General features: G+C 41.3%; 1 protein-coding gene across 1 annotated transcript in view; it reads right to left on the bottom strand.

Moving 5' to 3' along the window:
* Positions 1 to 11784: 11784 nt before the first annotated feature.
* The window catches only part of cntnap2b (contactin associated protein 2b), a 31149-nt gene continuing 20812 nt past the window's right edge, over positions 11785 to 22121 (bottom strand). Inside the window, exons 17-25 of the mRNA XM_079560998.1 lie at positions 20432 to 20602; positions 18879 to 19094; positions 17949 to 18185; positions 17595 to 17831; positions 16039 to 16172; positions 15864 to 15957; positions 14039 to 14269; positions 13890 to 13964; positions 11785 to 12149 (exon numbers count right to left, since the gene is read on the bottom strand). Coding sequence (XP_079417124.1) covers positions 11950 to 12149; positions 13890 to 13964; positions 14039 to 14269; positions 15864 to 15957; positions 16039 to 16172; positions 17595 to 17831; positions 17949 to 18185; positions 18879 to 19094; positions 20432 to 20602 — 1595 coding nt within the window. The 3' untranslated portion in view covers positions 11785 to 11949. The remainder of the gene's footprint in view (positions 12150 to 13889; positions 13965 to 14038; positions 14270 to 15863; positions 15958 to 16038; positions 16173 to 17594; positions 17832 to 17948; positions 18186 to 18878; positions 19095 to 20431; positions 20603 to 22121) is intronic.

The following is a 22121-nucleotide window of genomic DNA, read 5'->3' as shown; positions in this document are numbered from 1 at the left end:
ATACCATCATTCCGTTTCTGTGAGTCTTTTCAGGTTGAAATATTTTTGTGGCATTTTTGTGACATTTTTGCCACTTTTTCATCAATTTTTTGTCACATTTCCATCATTGTTTTCGTCTCAGTTTTGTTGCTATTTTCACAGCTTTTTTCTAGAAGCTTTTGGACTGGGGTAAAGCCAAACTGGAGAAAATGTGCTCAGTTCAGGTGGGAGTTAAGGGGTTAAGTTATACTTTGGGTGCAGTGGTTAGCGCTTGTGCCTCAGAGCAAGAAGGTCCTGGGTTCAATTCCCACCTGGACGGGGCCGTGGAGTTTGCATGTCCCCCTACCACTAAAAACATGTACAAGAGGTTCCCCACTGGGGCCAGGACTGAACTAAATAAAAAATAAATACTTTATACTTGACTCTCATGGTCAGGTGGTCGGGGAAACCGGAGGAAACGCAGACACGAGGAGAACAGACAAACTCCACAGAAAGGCCCCGTCCAGGTGGGAATCAAACCCGGGACCTTCTCGCTGTGAGGCATAAGAGCTAACCGCTCCCCACTGTGTCGCCCACACGGAAAAACAGCTTTATATAAATATGTATAAATACTGCAGATTTTAAATGTTTTGTGACTTAAATCATTATAAATGGTGATTACATTTTACTGAACGAAGTCCTGAGTTCGATTTTGGGGTCACGGCCTGAAAGGTTTGAGAACCGCTGCCCTAAAGAATCAGCATCAGGGAACAGGCAGTCAAACCACTGATCCCCAAATATGACATTTGGACTTTAAAGTGATTCTGTAGATAAGATAATAGAGCCTCGGTCGACATTATGGGAAAGTTTGGGTTTGTCTCAGTCTGGTTTCTATTTCCTGAAAAGGTCAATTATCACAATAACAAGAGACAAAACTCCCACATTATTACAGTTATTTAAATATATTTGATATTCATGTAACCGAGCATTTTGGGTGGAGAAGGCTTGATGCAGAGGCAAGGAAGGCGACAGCATAAATTTTGTAGGAAGTATTTTATTTACTCCGGCGTCACCTCAGTTAGGCCCGCATAACAATCTCCACAACTCTCCAGCTCACTTCCGGTTTTCACAATAAGAGCACCATAAAACCGTGATGCATACTTCCTTTCCTTGTAGCCACAACGCAGAAAAGTGGCTTACATATTCCCCCCCAACAAAAAAAAAAACGTCCTCGTTTGCAAAGAAAACATGGCAAAATATATATATATATATATATATATATATATATATATATATACAGTGCCTCTCGTGAGTATGCATACACCTTGAACTTTTGCACATTTTGTCATGTTTAAAACCCTAAACATAAAGATTTTATTTTGATTTTTTTACTGAACATTCACACACAAGTAACAGACAGCTGTGAAGTGAAAGCAAAGTGATACATGATTCTGTTATTTTTCAAAAAATAGAAAAGTGAAAAGTGGGGCGTGCATAAGTATTCATACAGCATGCATGAATACTTTGTGGAACCCCCTTTTACTGCAATAACAGCACAAGTCTTTTGGGGTTTGACTCTACAAGATTTGCACATGTAGAGACTGACATTTTAGCCCATTCATCTTTAAAAAACAACTCAAGCTCTGTCACATTAGAAGGAGAGCGTTTGTGAACAGCAGTTTTCAGATTATTCCACAGATTTTCAATAGGATTTAGGTCAGGACTTTGACTGGGCCGTTCTAACACATTAATATGTTTTTATTGAACCATTCCATTGTAGATTTATCTTTGTGTTTAGGGTCATTGTCCTGCTGGAAGGTGAATCTCCGCCCCAGCCTCAGTTCTCTTGCTGACTCCAGCAGGTTTTCCTCCAAAATGTCTCTGTATTTGGCTCCATCCATCTTCCCAACTATTCTTACAATCTCCCCAGTCCCCGCTGAGGAAAAGCAGCCCCACAGCATGATGCTCCCCCCCGTATATTTGACATTGGGGATGGTGCACTCAGGACGATGAGCAGTGTCAGGTTTGCTCCATACATAACGTTTTGCATTTGGGCCAAAAAGTTCAATTTTTGTCTCATCTGACCAAAGCTCCTTCTTCCACATGGAGCTGTGTCCTCCATATCACTTCTAGCAAACTTCAAACGGGATTTCTTATGGCCTCCTTTCAATAATGGCTTTCTTCTTCCACTCGTCCATGAAGGCCAGATTTGTGAAGAATAAGACTTATAGTTATCCCATGTACAGATTCCCCCAGCTCAGCGGCAGCACTTCACAGCTCCTCCAGAGTTATCTTGGGGCACTTGGTTGTATTTCTCACCAGTGCTCTCCTTGTTCAGTTTGTTAGTTTACGTGAACAGCCGTGTCTTGGTAAGTTGGCAGTGGTGCTTTACTCTTTCCATTTCTGAATGATGGATTGAACAGTGCTCCGGGAGATGTTTAAATCTTGGGAAATCTTTGTATAACTTAACGCTGCTTTAAACTTCTACACAACTTTATCCCTGACCTCTCTGGTGCTCCTTGACCTTCATTATGCTGTTTAGTGACCAACACACTCCGACCACAGCTCTGAGGGCCTGAAAGAACAGCTGAAATTATACTGAGAGTAGATTACACACAGGTGGCCTCTATTTAACCGTTAGGCCAAGGAGTGAACATTCTGGAGTCATTAGGAATGTTATAAAGGCAATTTAATGCACTCAGAAAATGCTGTATGAATACTTATGCAAGCCCCACTTTTCACTTTTCTATTTTTTGAAAATTAACAGAATCATGTATCATTTTGCTTTCACTTCACAGCTGTCTGTTACTTGTGTGTGAACGTTCAGTAAAAAAAATCAAAATAAAATCTTCATGTTTAGGGTTGTAAACATGACAAAATGTGCAAAAGTTCAAGGTGTATGAATACTCACGAGAGGCACTGTACATATATATATCATATATATATATATATATATAAATATATAAATATATATATATATATATATATATATATATATATTGAGGAACAGCATACATACTGTATAAACACTGACATAGTGTATCCTAACAGTAAAAAAAACACACCAAAATTAACACTCAACGGTAGGTGACAAAATCCCTAAAGCGTGCAGGCATTTTTACTGCCCTACCCGCTCTCGACCAAGCCTGTGGTGAGACACGCATATTTGACGCTCCTCCCAACTTATCCAGAGGATCTGCTGTGAGCAAACCTTCCTGAATTGTTTGTGAACCTGGGGTCACCCTAGGGCAGGTATCTGCGGGTTGTCTGGGGAGTAGGCCCAATGTGTACGGCTTCAACCTGTCATAATGAACCACCTGTTCCAGTCCCTCCTCCACAAGGGAATCTTTGATGCGATAAGTGAGCACTGTCAGAACTCAGAACACCAGTGATTTTAAAGGGGCCCCTCCAATGTGGTGCCAGCTTCATGTGATCTTCCCTGGGGTTATGAAGCCACCCTAAATCCCCAACAGAGTATGGCGCGCATGAGAATCATGATAAAGCTTTTGGTTGTCATGGGCAACAGCAGCACTCTGCCTAGTGTTGGCAAAGGCCACCTCTAAACGACCCACCAAAGTAGAGACAAATCCAGTATGTGAGGAAGCCACTTCAGGAGTAGCGGGGGGTGACCCCAGGTTCACAAACAATTCAGGAAGGTTTGCTCAGCATAGGATACACTATGTCAGTGTTTATACAGTATGTATGCTGTTCCTCAATATATATATATATATATATATATATATATATATATATATATATATATATATATATATTTTTTTTTTTTTTCACAATAAGAGCACCATAAAACCGTGATGCATACTTCCTTTCCTTGTAGCCACAACACAGAAAAGTGCCTCGTTTTGCAAAAAAAAAGAAAAAAAAATATATATATATATACCTACATACATATATTTTTTTATATATGTATGTAGGTATATATATATATATATATTTTTTTTTTTGCAAAACGAGGCACTTTTCTGTGTTGTGGCTACAAGGAAAGGAAGTATGCATCACGGTTTTATGGTGCTCTTATTGTGAAAACCGGAAGTGAGCTGGAGAGTTGTGAAGGAGATTGTTATGCGGGCCTAACTGAGGTGACGCCGGAGTAAATAAAATACTTCCTACAAAGTTTATGCTGTCGCCTTCCTTGCCTCTGCATCAAGCCTTCTCCACCCAAAACGCTCGGTTACATTGGTGGCAGCGGTGGGATTCGAACCCAGGATCTCCTGTTTACCAATGTAGCCACAACACAGAAAAGTGGCTTACATTCATAATAAAAAATATAATTAGATTCCAGAGGTGGGGAGAGGAGTCACAATATTAACTCAAGTAAGAGTAACGTTACTTAAAGTAAAAGTAAAAAAGCACTTGGAGAAAATGTTACTTTGGAACTACGTACCAAAAAAAGCGTCAAAAAAGCAACAAAACACGATTAAAAAGTGACAAATAAGCAACAAAAACGTGCCGGAAAAGCACAAATGACACTCAAAGAGCGACAAAAACATGACAAAAAGAGAAAAAGTGATTGAGAAAGAAAAAAAAAAGTATGGAGGGAAGCATCGGACTACTTGGGAGTCTTTTCCCAATGTCTAAGCACCAAAGTGGACTAAACCAGGCCTAAAGCACCAGGACTAAACCCGGACTAAAGCTGAGCCAAGGACAAAGCAACTAGACCAAACCTTTGTTACATTTTTCTATTCTGTAAAAGAAATACTCACTGCGTCACGTCGTCCTCTGATACTTTCAGTTTCTAAAGTTTCTCTGAAGGCGCATGTCCGCTCTGTGACTGAGGTGTAGCGGCTCTGACCTCCAGTAGGGGCGCCACACTCACGCAAAAACAATAAAGGGAAACTAAATGAGAGAGAATTAAGTCTAAAACTCAATTTTTTGCCCAATGAATCCACGTGTTTCTGTTTTGGTAAAAAATAATAATGATAATGGTTTTATGTCGCGCTTTTCTGGCCACTCACAGACAGCAACAATTACTCAAGTAAAAGTAAAAAGTACTTGGAGATAATGTTATTTAAGTAGTCACGACAATCAGCAGGGGTGTGTTTAAGCAAATCTGATTCTGCAAAACAAAAGAGCCATTACTACACTTTAAACATGAACCTCTTCCTATTGTTGTTCTCAGTGGGAACAGGACTTATATCTGTTTTTCTTCTTGCAGCTTCTTACTTAACCCCTTAACTCCCATCGGAACCGAGCACATTTTCTCCAGTTTGGCTTTACCCCAGTCCAAAAGCTTCTGGAAAAAAGCTGTGAAAATAGCAACAAAACTTAGACGAAAAGAATGATGGAAATGTGACAAAAAAGCGAGAAAACATTGACAAAAAGTGACGAAAAAATGATGAAAAAGTGGCAAAAAAAAGACAAAAATGTGACAAAAAAGACAAAAATGTGACAAAAAAATGATAAAAATGTGATAAAAATTTGACAAAAAAATGGCAAAAAAAATGACCAAAAAATGACAAAAAAAAGACAAAAAAAATGTGATAAAAATTTGACCAAAAAAATGACAAAAATTTGACAAAAATGACAAAAAATGGACGAAAAAATTACAAAAATGTGACAAAAAATTACAAAAAAGTTACAAAAATGTGTTGATTACCCCACAAAAAAATGATGGGAAAAAAATCTGATGACATGAGGAAAAAGATCCTCTCGGTTCAGGCGGGAGTTAAGAGGTTAATAATGGTACAATATTTTTTTACTTTTTATCTCAAGTCTGTTCATCACAAATCACTGGTGTCCCCTTCAGAATGGAAATGGAAATATATATTCTAAACCATAGAATCCTTATTTGCTCGTGTCCCGTTGGTCCAGCATGTGAAGTGAAATGAAAAACCTCACATAAAGTGTCAAACCTGGGAAAAAATACATTCAATTTTCAGCAAACTCTTAATAAAAATGTACAACTCGTCACATGCACTAAAGCGAAATTCAAAATCCACACATCTCGACTTCTGTTTCATTCATTTATTTGTTTTAAAAAACTCTGGGACAGTGAGATATCCGCTTGTTAGCCGTGCACTAAGAGAAAATAAACGACACATCGTCACGTTTTTGAAAAATGTCAAAAACTCAAACTCAGGACTGAACGTAAAGGGAAAGCTCCCGAACACCGCACAGACCCAGGGCCGGGCCACACGAGCATGATGCATCCTGGGAAATAAAGTTTGATTAAAGTACTGTGTGCGGACAGGAAATGGTACTTTTTAGTGTTAGTAGTTTGTCCTCCTCTCTCTTGTTTGATTCGCCTCGGGTTCAAAATGTAAGAAGATGTCTAATAGTAATAGTAAATTCCCATTGACTTCCCCCATAGACTTCTTTTGAAAAACTCATGAGTTAAAGGAACAATGGGGGTTTATCAGACAATATTTAAAAATTGGACACAGTGCATTTATAATCTTATACAGTTATAGCGTTTCAGATTTAAATTGTAGCTCCATCAAACTGTCTATGGGGAAATGTCCTAAATTCAGATCATTTGAACTGGCCAGATTTTTGCTCATGAAGATAAGAGTTAAAACACGGCCCCAGAGACACATGTTTATGAGAAGAAACCAGTGAGTCAGTGTTTAAGAAGTTAGCATGCTACCGGTTAGCATTTAGCCTAAACAGCTCAGCTCTGAGAGAAAGCCCTGAACCACAAAAGCCTTGGCTACAACATGTGACAGAGGTCAGAGCTGTTACCGTAGTACAGGGGTGGGCAAGTTTTCTTAACGGAGGGCTAATTTTTTTCATTTAAAAAGACCGAGGGCCGAAGCCGCCAGTTTTAGGCCAAAGTAAAGCACCACACTGGAAAAATGACCATCTAAAATGAGATAAATGACTTAAAATTGCTTGAATAAAGGTTCTTTATGTTGAATTTGAATCTGTTTGGACTAATCTAAGATAAAGATACAAATGCTGATGCCAATGGAACGAGCAAAAAACCCACTTTGAAATCAAACAAATGAACTTTTACTTTTAAAAAGATTTGTTTTTCACTTGAAATGATACAAGAGAGAATGATGAGTTGTTCCATTGGCAATAAGATGTTTTATCTAATCTAAGACCTGACGTAGCATACCCCTGCCGTAGTATTTCCTCAGTGTCATAGATGTGAACCACACATGTGTTTATCCTGTTGAAGCCATTGACAGTTGATTGACAGTTGCTAGCCGGTAGCATGCTAACGACTTGAGCAGCTTAACCCCTTAACTCCCATCTGAACCGAGCACATTTTCTCCAGTTTGGCTTTACCCCAGTCCAAAAGCTTCTGGGGAAAAAAAGCTGTGAAAATAGCAACAAAACTGAGACGAAAACAATGATGGAAATGTGACAAAAAAGTGAAAAAACATTGACAAAAAAGTGACAAAAAATTGATGAAAAAGTGGCAAAAATGTGACAAAAAATGTGACAAAAAATGTGACAAAAAATGTGACAAAAAAATTGACAAAAATGTGACAAAAAATGACAAAAAAATGACAAAAATTACAAAAAATTGACAAAAAATGACAAAAATGTGACAAAAATGTGATAAAAAATGTACGAAAAAATGACAAAAATGTGACAAAAAATGATGAAAAAAATGACAAAAATGTGACAAAAAATGACAAAAAAATGACAAAAATTACAAAAAATTGACAAAAAATGACAAAAATGTGACAAAAAAAATGACAAAAAAATGACAAAAAAGTTACAAAAATGAGTTGAACACCCAACAAAGAAAAATAAATCTGATGACGTGAGGAAAAGGATCCTCTCGGTTCAGGCGGGAGTTAAGAGGTTAAACACTGACTCAGACCGAGACTCTGTAGACAAACTGTAAAAATCACAGTTGCCTTTCATTTTCGTCTGAGTACAGATATTGTTACTTATTGTAGTACTGCATGATGTCATCGGAAACACATGTATTAAACCTTTGTATATTTTCCGTAAGGGCCCGCGCTCGTGTGGCCCGGCCCCGCTCGTCGTCGCCGTGTCGCGGAGCTTTGTGCTCTGAGGAAGTTTGTGCAAAGCTTCGATGAAAAAACGACAAACACGAAACTCTTAAACAGGCGAGAAACTACAGACACGGGCAAGACACTCACTCTCCAGTTTTAAGGCTGTCGAAATCACGGTCAAATAAATAATACGGCAATAAATACGTTAAATCATATCCAAAACGAAAGGAATTCTCAAATAAATAATATAAAAATAAATCATCTAAATAAATAAAGTACAAAGACATTGAAGGGACCACGTTACAATGAGAGGCTTTGAGAGGCGGGTCTGAAAGTTGGACTAAAAGAAATGGAAAATGTGGAGCCAAAAACTACAAGCCACACTTTACACAGTAGGGCTGGGTACTGTTATCTTTGTTTTTAATACTGGTACTTTAACGATACTTGGTTTTCGATATCGATTCCTTTTGCCGATACCTATACGAAAATATTTGTCGTCCAGAACTAGAAAACAGAAGGATATCAGGTTAATCTCCAATGTCAAGAAACGTGTGGGAAAATGAGGAATAATTTTGGGAAAATGGGGCAAAAAAAAAAAAATCACTTAAAGTTACAAAAAATTGACTTAAAGCTACATTTTGGAACTTTTTATGTGAAAAAAAAAGTTTATATTTGTGCGTATTTGACCTTGTAGTGACACTGTGGCTGTATGAGTGGTCAGTACGGCGCCTTTACTTTCCATCACAGTGGTTTCTATAGGACACTCAAGGATCAATTGTTTGGAAAGTTTTCACTGGAGACCAGAAAACCTACAAAACCACTGATCGTAGAGCGTTGTAGAGACCACCGTGATGGAAAGTAAAGGCACAATGCTGAACACTCGTCCACAGTGTCACTACAAGGTCAAATACGCACAAATATAAACTTTTTTTTCCACATAAAAAGTTCCATTATGCACCTTTAAATTGGGTAGAAAAAAGGGACGGAAATAGGAAAGATATTAGTAATAATAAATGAGCAAAAATGGGGGGGGAATTGGGAGAAATAGTGGCAAAATTAAGGAGAAAAAGGAGGCAAATTGGGAATAAATTGGGGAAAGAGGAAAAAATATTAGTAATAAAAAATGAGCAAAAATGACAGAAACAAACTGGGAAAATGAGAAAAAATGGGGGAAAAAATAAGAAAAAAATGTAAAGAATGTTGAAAAAAATGGGGCAAAAAAAATATGAAAATATAGGGGAAAAAATATATAAATATTGGGGGGAAAAAATCAGAAAAAATAACTTTTATTTGAGCTGAAACAACCAAGTCACTCTTTTTTCCCCCCTTTAATGCTGTCCCTGGACCAACAGCATCAAAACTTGGATCTAAAGATAAAAGAGTTCATTTTTCCGATACCGGTAGAACCTAAACTTTTCTTCCGATATCGTTTAACTGTACCCAGCTCTAATGCACATTTTTCTTGAGTTTCGAAATCTCAAAAAGGATCTAAAAGTTTCTTCCATCTGACTGAGGTTTACACATGTTTGCAAACACAGCCAAGAATTAAAACAAATACTAACTTAACAGTTTCAGTCACAATTCTCCTGATTTAGTTCCATTTCAGCCTCGTTTTTGTCCTGATTTAGTATTTTTACGTCTTGTTTTTGACTTTACAGATGTTCAGATGTTGTTTGACCATTATGTGAGTTTTTATAAAGGTAAACTAAATACCTTTTATTAAGAATCAGCGGCTTATTGTAAAGTGGTCCCGAATTTGGAAGATCTGCTACATTCTCAGATGCGAAAACAATAATAGTTTGTAAACCACACGTACATTATAATGGTCCGACATTTCCTAAATTCAGCGATATTCATAAAAACAGGCAACACATGAAAGTTTGGCAATCGATAAATGAAAAGTCAAGGGATAGTTTAGCGACTTGTAACGGTTTAGGATGAAAATATCAAGTTATTGTTTTGGTCCTGACACTTCAGACAAACGAGGCTGTGCCGGCGAAAACAAAGGTCAGAGGTTCTTTTGTTTAGCTTTGTATCTGAGTAAACCACTTTTATAGTAATGTTTAAGCCCAGACGTTTGGATTTAGATCTTTGTCACGATAATTGTTCGGGTTTGTGTGTGAATCTTAAAGGAGCTCTACCTGATTGTACAAAGAAACAGGGCCACTCAAATTTCAAATTCCTATTTTCTGGTCAAAACTCGTCTCAAACTTTCCTAATGCGTTTACAACATTCGTCACAGGGACTGAGTTTAAACCAGGTTTCATAACTTTCAGGGAAAACTGTCACTTCACTGTAAAAAATGCCTAGTAGCCTGACATTTTATGACTGTTTAAAAGGCTTTAAAACCAGTGTTTTTTAGATAAATGTTGCTTTTACCATTTACTAAAGGACAAAACTAATTTTATTCCAATAACAGAAAATAAAAAATCAAGGATCGCTCCTTTAAGGCGAGACACTTCAAGTGAAGGGAAAACAATTTCATATAAAAATAAGGCAAAATGTACGTTATTTTTTATAATGAATCGAGCCAGGTTTAAATCTATGGTCTGATTTTGTTGATATATTAGTCAGCAAAGGGATTTTGGATATGTTGTTTATTCTTAAAGGTGCACTATGCAACTTTTTATGCAGAAAAAAAGTTGACATTGAAGCGTATTTGGTCTTTCAGTTATCTAATGGCTGCTTGGGTGGAAACCATTATCTAATGGCTGCCACCGATGGAGCCACTGGCCTTTTTATTACCATCCCAGTGGCCCCTGAGACTCTCAATTGTTTCTGGTAGGTTTTCACTGCTGATTAAACCGTCTCCATGGTTGCCCATGTATTTCATTCCCCAAACCCAAAAGAAATCCTTAAAAAACGTAATAAAATTGATCCTGAAGCTTCGTAAACGTCACCAGGACGTAAAGTAAAAGCGCCAAACTAATCACAAACAGACACTGGGTCACTGAAAGGTCAAATATGCACTAATATCAACTTGTTTTTACATAAAAGGTTGCATAGTGCACCTTTAAATAAGTAAGTGAAAAGTTTGTTGGGTTCAAAGGGAAAAAAATGAAATAAGGTGAGAATTAGGTATTAAAACATTCCTCGGAAACAAACTTAAAAGTCCTAAACTGGAAAGTTTGGAGTCTGTTGTAGGATTTTGATAAAACTGGCCTTAAAGGGACTATACAGAGTTTAAAAATGTCAAAATTATGTATTTTCCTCCCCCTACATGTTCCAACAATCTCCTAATGTGTAGAATGAGCTCAGACCTGTTCACCACAACTGCCTCTAAAATCCTGCACTGTCACTCAGAAAGTTGTTACTTGGGATCCGAAGTGCCGTCATGCACGAGCTTAATATAGAAGCTGCAGTTACACGTATGACCTGAGGTGGCAGTAGTGAGCAAAAAATGGCCAACCTGCCTCTAGCCCCTTTAAATGCTGCTGTTATGCCGCTCCCACAGAGAGGAAACAAGCACATTGGGATTACAGTCTCAGCTCCTTTTGTGCTACACATGGATACCAAACATGTCGATATTTGTGAATGAGTAAGCCAGTGCGATACTCAATAAAACGTCATGAAATAAGTTTTGTTTTTGTTTTTGTTCTGACATTAAAAAGATGTTAAGGGAGAAAACTTGGTAAAAATCACCTGAAGCGTCTCGCCTTTAGACATTGAGATTTTGGTTGTTTTAATTACCACTTTGTATTTATATATTTGATTTAATGAAGAGGTGGAGCTGAACAAAGTTAATATATCATCAGATTTGATTCTTGAGCAGGAGAATAACTTCTGAGAAAACGTCTGAGAAAAGTAATCGTTACACATTATTCCGTTAAACTATCCCGTCTATTCTACGTAACAGAAAGAAGCTTTAAGTACATGGTGTGGGCATTCATACTCCCAAGGCCATAGTTGCATGATCTGAAAGTCCGTAGTAAAAAAAAAACAAGATGAAACTCAACCATTTACAGGCACTGTACAGACCCAGTCCAGTCGTCCGTTAAAAACGCTTCCTAAACATCCGCCTCTGCCCCCACAGTCCCGTCGGCGAGCGCCCCTTTGGTCAGATGAACCACTCCTTCTTGCTCTCCTCGATGGTCTCGGTGAAGGCGGGGTCGCTCACGATGATGGCGGCGTCGGCGCAGTCGGCCGACTCCTGGCCCTTGGCTTCGTTGGTGTGGTACGAGCCTTTGTGCCGGAACAGGTGCCGGACCAGGAAGACGAGGAAGCACAGGACGACGAAGATCACCACGGAGACCACGCCTGAGGGGGGAGAGAGGGGGGGACGGTGAGGGGAGAGGAGAGGGGATGGTGAGGGGGAAGGTGAGGGGAGACCAGAGGGGACGGTGAGAGGAGAGGAGAGAGAGGGGGGACGAGAGGAGGACAGAGAGGGGAGACCAGAGGGGACGGTGAGGGGAGACCAGAGGGGGACGGTGAGGGGAGACCAGAGGGGAGACCAGAGGGGGCAGTGAGGGGAGACCAGAGGGGACGGTGAGGGGAGAGGAGGGAGAGGGGGACGGTGAGGGGGACAGTGAGGGGAGACCAGGGAGGACAAGAGAGGAGACCAGAGGGGACGGTGAGGGGAGAAGAGAGGGGACAGAGAAGGAGACCAGAGGGGGACGGTGAGGGGAGAAGAGAGGGGACAGAGAAGGAGACCAGAGGGGACGGTGAGGGGAGAAGAGAGGGGACAGAGAAGGAGACCAGAGGGGACAGTGAGGGGAGACCAGAGGGGACGGTGAGGGGAGAGGAGGGAGAGGGGGGACGGTGAGGGGGACAGAGAGGGGAGACCAGAGGGGACAGTGAGGGGAGACCAGAGGGGAGACCAGAGGGGAGACCAGAGGGGGACGGTGAGGGGAGTCCAGAGGGGACAGTGAGGGGAGACCAGAGGGGACAGTGAGGGGAGAGGAGAGAGAGGGGGGAAGGGAGGGGGACAGTGAGGGGAGACCAGAGGGGACAGTGAGGGGAGACCAGAGGGGACAGTGAGGGGAGAGAAGAGAGGGGGAGACCAGAGTGGGACAGTGAGGGGAGAGGAGAGGGGACGAGAGAGGAGACCAGAGGGGACAGTGAGGGGAGAGGAGAGAGAGGGGGGACGAGAGGGGGACAGTGAGGGGAGACCAGAGGGGACGAGAGAGGAGACCAGAGGGGACAGTGAGGGGAGAGGAGAGAGGGGGAGACCAGAGTGGGACAGTGAGGGGAGAGGAGAGGGGACGAGAGGGGGACAGTGAGGGGAGACCAGAGGGGACAGTGAGGGGAGAGGAGAGAGAGGGGGGACGAGAGGGGGACAGTGAGGGGAGACCAGAGGGGACAGTGAGGGGAGAGGAGAGAGGGGGAGATCAGAGTGGGACAGTGAGGGGAGAGGAGAGGGGACAGTGAGGGGAGACCAGGGGGACGAGAGAGGAGACCAGAGGGGACAGTGAGGGGAGACCAGAGGGGACAGTGAGGGGAGAGCAGAGAGAGGGGGGACGAGAGGGGGACAGTGAGGGGAGAGAGAGAGAGGGGGGGGACGAGAGAGGAGACCAGAGGGGACATATATATATTATATATTACACTACAAAGAGTAGTCATGAAATATGCCCAATTTTCTTGAAATAAGTACGTTTGTCCTTTATTTGAAATCTGTCAATGGGGCAAAATATTTACAATTACAGGCCACCATTTTTCCATGTTGAGATATGTTCTTACCTGAGCTTAGACGAGTTGATGCGTACCTGGTCTGGTCTTTACGCGTGCGCTCAGTCACGCAAAAAGACCAAAGATGTTGTTAGCATTTAGCCTCTCAGTAATATCTTCACTTAAGTGTGCAGACGTCAAAGTGCTCCTCAGGTGTTATTACTCGTCTAAGCTCAGGTAAGACACATCTCAGTGTGGAAAAGTGGAGGCCTGTTCCTTTACATGAAGATAGTAAATTACGATTTATCATCTAGTTTTGAGAGCAGTGATTTATTAATATCTCGCCCCATGGACAGACTCTCAAATCAATATTTATTCCTGCAGATAATTTACCTCCGATGACGGCGGAGTTTCGTTCTCCTCCGTCAGAAACCGCCTTTTCCGTGTTTGAAGGAAGATGAACTCCAGCTGTGGACGAACAAAGTCACATTAACATATTTACTGAACTCTCCGACTATCGAAAGGTGCGCCCGCCTCCGTACCGGCCTCCACGTGCCAGGGGTCGTCCTGGCTGGCGAGGGGGGAGAGGGTGAGGGGCGCGGCGCCGCAGTTGGACGGCACCAGGATCCCGTGGGTGCTGATGGGCGCGCTCTGGCCCGACCGGAGCGCGGCCTTCAGCGGCGCCAGGCTGTTGAACTGGACTCGGGACAAACAGCCCACGAAGCCCGGAGTGTTGTACTGCTCGATCAGGACGTGGTCGATCGCACCCGTTTCTGAAACGCAAACGGGACGATGACGTTTGTATAATGTAGAGCGGAGGAAAAAAGCACAGAGCTGCTCCTTTGGGGCTAGATGCAAGTTAGCCATTTTATACTCACTACTGCCACCTCAGGCCATACGTGTAACTGCACCTCCTATATTAAAGGGATATTTCAGGATTTTTGACATAGGGTTTCATTTCCTATAGTTATCCAGAGTGTTGCTGATTTCTGGATATATATATTTTTTTTAATTCATCCAGTTCTTATATTTGAAGAGTTTCGTGGCGCTAGGCTAGTGCAAGGCTAGTGCATTTCTATGGTATCAGCTAGCCTGCATTAAAAACAGTGTGACCCGCTCCACAGAGCACCTGAGGCAAATCACTTATAACACCAGACTAACCATATAAATGTCTGAGTCCATAGAGTAATTTTTGGAATAAAACTGACCTGCATCACATGAATGATCACATTTTGAGGGACTATTTTCTCGCAGATCACTCCGCCGCTGCGTAGCTTATACAACCACAAAGCTGATGCTGCTCAAATATAAGTTATTTTAAATGCAAAACGGTTAAAATGATTCTATCGACACAGACATTGTGCCCGTTTCAAAGTACCCGCCCACATTTGGGGAACAAAATGGGCAAGATGAGAAACAATGTGCAGTCTTCTCTGGCACATCCCAAAGATTGTCAATGGGGTTAAAGGGACTATAGGGAGTTTAAAAATGTTAAAATTATGTATTTTCCTCCCCCTACATGTTCCAGCTATGTCCTAATGTGTAGAATGAGCTCAGACCTGTTCACCACAACTGCCTCTAAAATCCTGCACTGTCACTCAGAAAGGTGTTACTTCGGATCCGAAGTGCCGTCATGCACGAGCTTCACCTCTTAACTCCCGCCTGAATGGAAAGGATCTTTTTCCTCATGTCATCAGATTCTTTTCCCATCATTTTTTTGTTGGGTATTCAACTCATTTTTGTAGCTTTTTCGACCCAAAAATTTTTTTTATACATTTTTATTTTTTATTTTTTAGTCACATTTTTTTTAATCATTTTTTGTCACATTTTTTAAAAAATTTTGTCGATTTTTTATCTAATTTTTGTCATTTTTTTGGTCACATTTTTGACAATTTTTCATCCATTTTTCGTCACTTTTTTGTCAATGTTTTCTCACTTTTTTGTCACATTTCCATCATTGTTTTCGTCTCAGTTTTGAGGCTATTTTCACACCATTTTTCCAGAAGCTTTCGGATTGGGGTAAAGCTGGAGAAAATGTGCTCAGGTGGGAGTTAAGGGGTTAATATAGAAACAAATGTGGCCTGAGGTGGCAGTAGTGAGTATAAAATGGCGAACTTGCATCCAGCCCCTTTAAGATCAGGCTGAACAGGGTTAATTTTGTCGACTTAATGTTATTCAGACTAAATTACAAGTACTGGTAGTTATTTATGACTGAAATCTAGAGATGTTTTTACTGAATGGAATGGACTAAAACCATGTGAATTTCAGTGGCTCAGTTTGAAAGAGCCTCTTATCATCTAACTTCACTGCCAAAGGAGCAGCTCTGGTCGTTTGCTCATGTGAAATAACAGAAGTTTTCAAACCGACCAAAGACTTTCCCGAGGAAGATGCTCTTGATGAGGTTGAACTGCGTGTCGGAGGCGGCGGGTAAAGTGTGGGACGACTCCGGGTAGTGATCCACCTGCCACAGAGACACACATTGTTTTATTAGCTCATTAGTTCCATGGCAGGTCCCGCTCTGGCCCCTGGGTGGCGCTCTCACCTGCAGCCGCACGTCCCTGAGTCTCCGGCTGATGCTGACTGAGTGGGGCTGCCCGTTGGCCATGTTCCTGTGCGGCATGTTGATGGTGAACGGCTCCTTCAGTCCGCCCAGGCTGTAGCGGATCTGCAGCGTTCCTGGAGCCACGAGTCAGAAAATACATTTACAAGATGCAGAAATAAACAACACATGTTTTTATTCCCAAGTATTTATCACAAGACACTGCAGGTGAATGGGGGAAAAATAAATACATTATTGCTGTAGATTACTGACATAAATATGCAGGGAAAATCACTGTAAGTTTTCATTTCGTGTTTTCATGTAGGAATAATATGTACTTTTTCTGGCTAAAAATGGCCAAAATTTGAACAAAAGATAAGACAGTTTCAAAATCATGCTTCACATTCTCCGTAAAAGTAATCCAACTACTGATTACTGATTACCCTTTCTAAAAGTCAGCTTGGCCAGACTCTTCTCTTCTCTCTTACATAGGCTGATATTTTAATACAATTTGATGTATTTTTTATATATATTTTCAAATAGCCTATAGTTAAACATTTATTATTATAGTAAAGGTTTCAATCATAGAAATATATATAAATCTACAACGATGTTTTTGGCCAATATTTTAACGATAATCCTGTGTATGACGCCACGTGAACTGTGACAGCAGGGGGCGCTGTTTATTCATCTTTAGAAGGTACTTCCGAAGGCGCTTGTTTGAAAGACAAAAATCAGTAGATTCCAAAACAAAAAATGGGAAGTGGTTCCAGAGATATCGGTCCGATATCGGTCCATAAAAAAGCCGATATACCAAAATATTGGTCGGGCCCTTTAAAGCAGTACTAAGTAACTCTTGCCCCTGGAGGCAATAAGCGCAACTGCAGGTGTCGTAGCAAGTTACAATTTTTTAACTTATTAATTGTCTTGGAGAGTGAATACTACGCTGCGAAGGGAGAGAGGGATATTGTTCATCCAATTATACAATGGAAATATTTTTTTTCACTCAAACTTGGCTGTAAATACTGTTTAAAGTGACGTTAGCCCGCAGTTAGCTTTGCCCGTTAGCCTGTTAGCTTCTTCTTTGTGACTCTTTTAGTGTGTATTGGTGGCTCCGGTCCGGTGGCAGTCAAGTTGCAAACATGGTTTTCTGGTCAGAGACACCAGGGGGAGATGAAAGACTCTCCAATCATCCCATAAACACTTGTATTACCCCCACAGGGACTACGGAGAGGATTTATTAAGGTAAACAAGTTACTTAGTTCTGCTTTAATCTAGTTATGTGCTTGATTATAAGCATTTCAAAAATATTTTGATAACTGATTACTAGTTATATGACAATCAATAAGAAAATCTGTTTAGGTCTGTCCCACTATGATGCTGACATATCATTTATCTGCGACTTTAATGTTTTTCTAAATTTCAGTATAAATAATACCTTTCCAGTTTAAAAATATTATGAAAAAGTCATGTCCAGTCACTGATAAAGTAATTATGATACTATAACGCTTTACATTACAGCGTTACTTAAACAGCGTTACTTAAACAGTGGGACGTACCGTTGTACCTGAGGACCACGGCCAGGTAGTCCTGAGTGCGTGAGCTGACATAGACCAGGATACAGGGGGCGCTGTTTGTGCTGAAGCTGAAGGACAGCTCCTCCTGCGTCAGGTTCTGCTCCGAGACGCCCACACTGCTCCCACTGCCCCCACTGCTCACACTGCTCTGCTCGGACGACGACTCGGCCTGGAAGTCGTAACGGACCAGTGTGCCCGTCTCAAAGTACCCGCCCACATCTGGGGAACAACATGGGCAAGATGAGAAACGATGTGCAGTATTAGTAGCAGGTGTAGTAGCAGTAGTAGTAGTAGTAGTAGTAGTAGTAGTAGTAGTAGTAGTAGTCCTGTGTTTACCCTCGGTGCAGAAGGGCCCGTCGAAGGCCGTCCTGGAGCAGTCGCAGCGGTAGTCGTTGTACTGCTCCACACACCGGCCGCCGTTCTGACAGTGGATGCCGAAGCTGCTGCAGTGCCCCCTGCAGCCCGGGCTGACCCCCGCCGTGTCCCCCGCCCTCTCCTCCAGGTCAAAGGTCACTCCGTTTATCCGCAGGGCGCGCATGCAGCCTAGGAACGCCCTCTGCCCGCCGGACGCTCCTGCAGAATATGACAAAGATAAAGCTCTGGACGTAGAGAGGAGTTTGTACAGATAGTTTTCAGTCAATTAACAAACCGTTTGAAAGAATGTTACTTTTTAACCTCTTAACTCCCACCTGAACAGTTTGGCTTTACCCTAATCAAAAAGCTTCTTGGGAAAAAAGCACCAAAACAGCCACAAAAAATGAGAAGAAAACAAGGATGTAAACGCAACAAAAATGTGACAAAAACTCAACAAAAATGTGACAAAAACTCAACCAAAAAGTAACAAAAATTAAACAAAAATGTGACAAAAATTAAACATAAATGTGACAAAAATTCAACAAAAATGTGACTAAAATTCAACAAAAATGTGACAAAAACTCAACAAAAATGTGACAAAAATGTGACAAAAAGTGAAAAAAATTCAATAAAAATGTGACAAAAATTCAACAAAAATGTGACAAAAATTCAACAAAAATGTGACAAAAATTCAACAAAAATGTGACAAAAATTCAACAAAAATGTGACAAAAATGTGACAAAAATGTGACAAAAATTCAACAAAAATGTGACAAAAATTCAACAAAAATGTGACAAAAACTCAACCAAAAAGTGACAAAAATTCAACAAAAATGTGACAAAAACTCAACAAAAATGTGACCAAAAAAAACAAAAACATAGAAAAGGTGACACAACACAGGCCGCCGCTCACCTATGACCAGCTGAGTGTAGACCTCGGCGCGGCGGTTTCCCTGTGGGAGGGTTCTGGTCTCTGGCTGCTGTCCGTCCAAACGCACAGACGCCTCCTTCAAGTTCTTCTCCACCTCCACGCGGTGCCAGCGGTCGTCGTTCAGAGGAGCCGAGGAGCGGACGGTCAGCTCCATCTGAGAGGTGCCCAGGCCCAACAACAGCGACACCACGGACGAGCCTGAGGAGACACATGAGGAGACACACACATGTAGGTTTTCATCTGCCTTAAGACTAAACAAAGGGGCATTCAAAACATTATGCCAAAATTATGGCCAAGGCTCAATGACATCGCTTAAAGGGGGGGTATTATGCAAAATCGACTTTTTCAAGCTTTACATCATGTTATGATGTCATTCCCTCATTAAAAACATGCCTGAAGTGTTGCCTTGGCACATTCACGTATTTCTGAGTAATCTGTAAAAAATCTGATGGCGGCCATTTTAGGGATAGGTTTGCCTGAGTCCTCCTAGGAACGCCCCCACCTCCTGGAGACGCCTCCGAGCTTTCGTCACCAGCCGAGTAACCAACCACTGCTCCTCAGCAGAACCCCCTCCCCACTGATGCCACAGACAGCGTGTGGAGGGGGCGTGTCGGAAAGGCTCAGAGGTTCTTAAAGAGACAGAGGCCTATTTCAAGACATTCACTACAGCCATATTGAGAGAGCAATTTTATACAAGGCAGTTATTCTAATTTACTGCATTCACAGACCAACAGAAGGTTTCGTCATCATTGTAGTGAGCTATAGACTGGGGCTATGTGACTGAAAAAAGCATAATACCCCCTCTTTAAAGCAGTACTAAGTAACTCTTGCCCCTTGAGGTCATAAGTGAAACTGCAGGTGTCGCAGCAAGTTACGATTTTTTAACTTATTAATTGTCTTGTAGAGTAAATACCACGCTGACAGGAAAGGCGAAGGGACAGAGGGATATTGTTCATCCAACTATACAATGGAAATAATTGTTTTCACTCAAACTTGGCTGTAAATACTGTTTAAAGTGACGCTAGCCCGCAGTTAGCTTTGCCCGTTAGCATGTTAGCTTCTTCTTTATGATTCTATTAGTGTGTATTGGTGGCTCCGGTCCGGTGGCAGTCAAGTTGCAAACATGGTTTTCTGGCCAGAGACACCAGGGGGAGATGAAAGACCCTCCAATCATCCCATAAACACTTGTATTACCCCCACAGGGACTACGGAAAGGATTTATTAAGGTAAACACGTTACTTAGTGCTGCTTTAACTATTTTTTACAAAAATACAAAAACTCTAAAACAAACTCAGCTGCAGTTTTGCACAATCTCTTGCTCAAAAGCTGGTGCCATTTTGTTTTGTTATTTCAAAATGTCATTCCTCTGTTTGAGTGAATGTTAAAAAATGTTATAAAAGAAGATTGTTTGAGATTTTTTACATTTGTGGTTTTAAACATATTTTATTTAGGCATTAACAAAGACCTCTAAAAGGTAAAATCCAGTTTAAGTGCGTGCAGAGCCTCCACAGTCACGTCTTTGTCAGTGTTTTTACCTCTGAGCGAGACGAGGATGGCGTCGCTGGGCCCGGAGTTCTCCAGGAAGACTCCGTGAGACGAGGACGTCTTGAAGTAGAAGGAGATGTCCGTGCTGCGCTCGGATCTGAACGCCGGGAACAGCATGTGCGACGCCGGGCCCAAGAAGGACGCGGCGTTCCAGAAGAGCTCTGCACGAGGACAGGAAACATTTACATTTCATGACCAGAACGGCGACATACATTAACCTCAGAGATGCATCGTACTGGGCTGTGCTAGTTTCCACCTGTCATGTCTGGGCTGATGTCAACAAAGTCTTAAATAATACAACACACTGCACATTTCTCCCATTAAAGCTTTAAAACCATTACATTACATTCATTCCTAAGCATTCATATATAACGCTCACATATTACCCTACACACTGAGGGAGCAGGTTTGTTTTAAAGAAGCCACATTTTAGCCATTTTGTTTTATTGCTCATTGGATTGTTGTGTCTAAATTGCACAATATTGTAAGATTAATTGTAAATGCAACATTTTGTTGCTTTGTTGTTTTCGTGTGAAAAACTGGTGCAATTTACTTCAGCTCAGTGATGTTACTCAGTGGTTGTTACATGGAAAAGGACACACACCTCATTATTTCATGGCAACATGACAAAGTACTTGTGTAGAAACTAGGGCTGGGTACCACTACTTTAACGATACCTGCTTTTCGGTACCGGTGCCTTAACGGTACTTTTTTTGATGCCTTTCTTATTTTAATTGAGTTAAAATAATGTGTATTAAAAGCATCGTTCAGGAGAATAAACAGCCCAGCGGCACAAACACGGCACATCAGAAAACAGGCCGCAGCAGCGTAACTTCATGTTTTGAGCAGAATTCCCACTAAAGCCGTGATAAAAAGAGAGAAAGGACATTAATACCTCCTGAGCTGTCAATGAAAATGCACCATAACTGTTCCAAAAATGGCTAATGCAGAGTGAGCGCTCACCTTTTCCAGAAACAATCTCATCCCAAACGCTCCGGTGCAGCTGGAGTTTAAACAACAGCGCGTAACTTCAGGCTCTGCGGGGCTAAAGCTAAAGGTAAAGCCAATGCGTTTCTCGTTGTCATACCGTGTTGTCACTGCTTTTCTCTTTGTCTAAGAGCTCTAGTTTCTTATTCAGTCCTGGTTTAGTCCTGGTTTAGTCCTGGTTTTTAACCAGTTTACTGTAAGTCCTGGTTTAGTCCTGGCTTAGTCCTGGCTCAGACCGCGGTTCTGCCATCTCAAAGCTATAGTAAGTTACTGCTTTGCTTCGCTTCTGCATTTGCGCTGAAGCTCCTCATGAGTTCAGGCTTTTTTAGACTCACTGCGGATCATTTATTGACGTTTGGAGAGAAAAAGTACCGAAAATTAGCACCGGAAAAAAAAAAAAAAGTTTTTCGATACCGCCCCCTACCGGAGCTTTTCGGTCGGTACCAAGTAAAGACTCACATTTATTTGGAGTAATATATAACTATGGCAACAAGGGCGTCTAGTTTTCCATCTTATTTACATGTTTTCACTGTTGAACCATGAATAAAATGTATGTGAGTGAGTATAGTGGATTGGGTTGTCTTCTCACCATATTTTACTTTGTATCTCATTTATTTTAATATTCTTCATACATGTCCCTATAGCCTTACAGTTTAAAGTTTTACCGCTTATTTTGTATCTAAATTCTGTGTT

Source organism: Gobius niger (genome assembly GCF_951799975.1).
Source record: "Gobius niger genome assembly, chromosome: 8".
Classification (NCBI taxonomy): Eukaryota; Metazoa; Chordata; class Actinopteri; order Gobiiformes; family Gobiidae; genus Gobius; species Gobius niger.
Note: the sequence above shows the minus strand (reverse complement) of the source record. Positions and strands in the feature narration are given on the sequence as shown.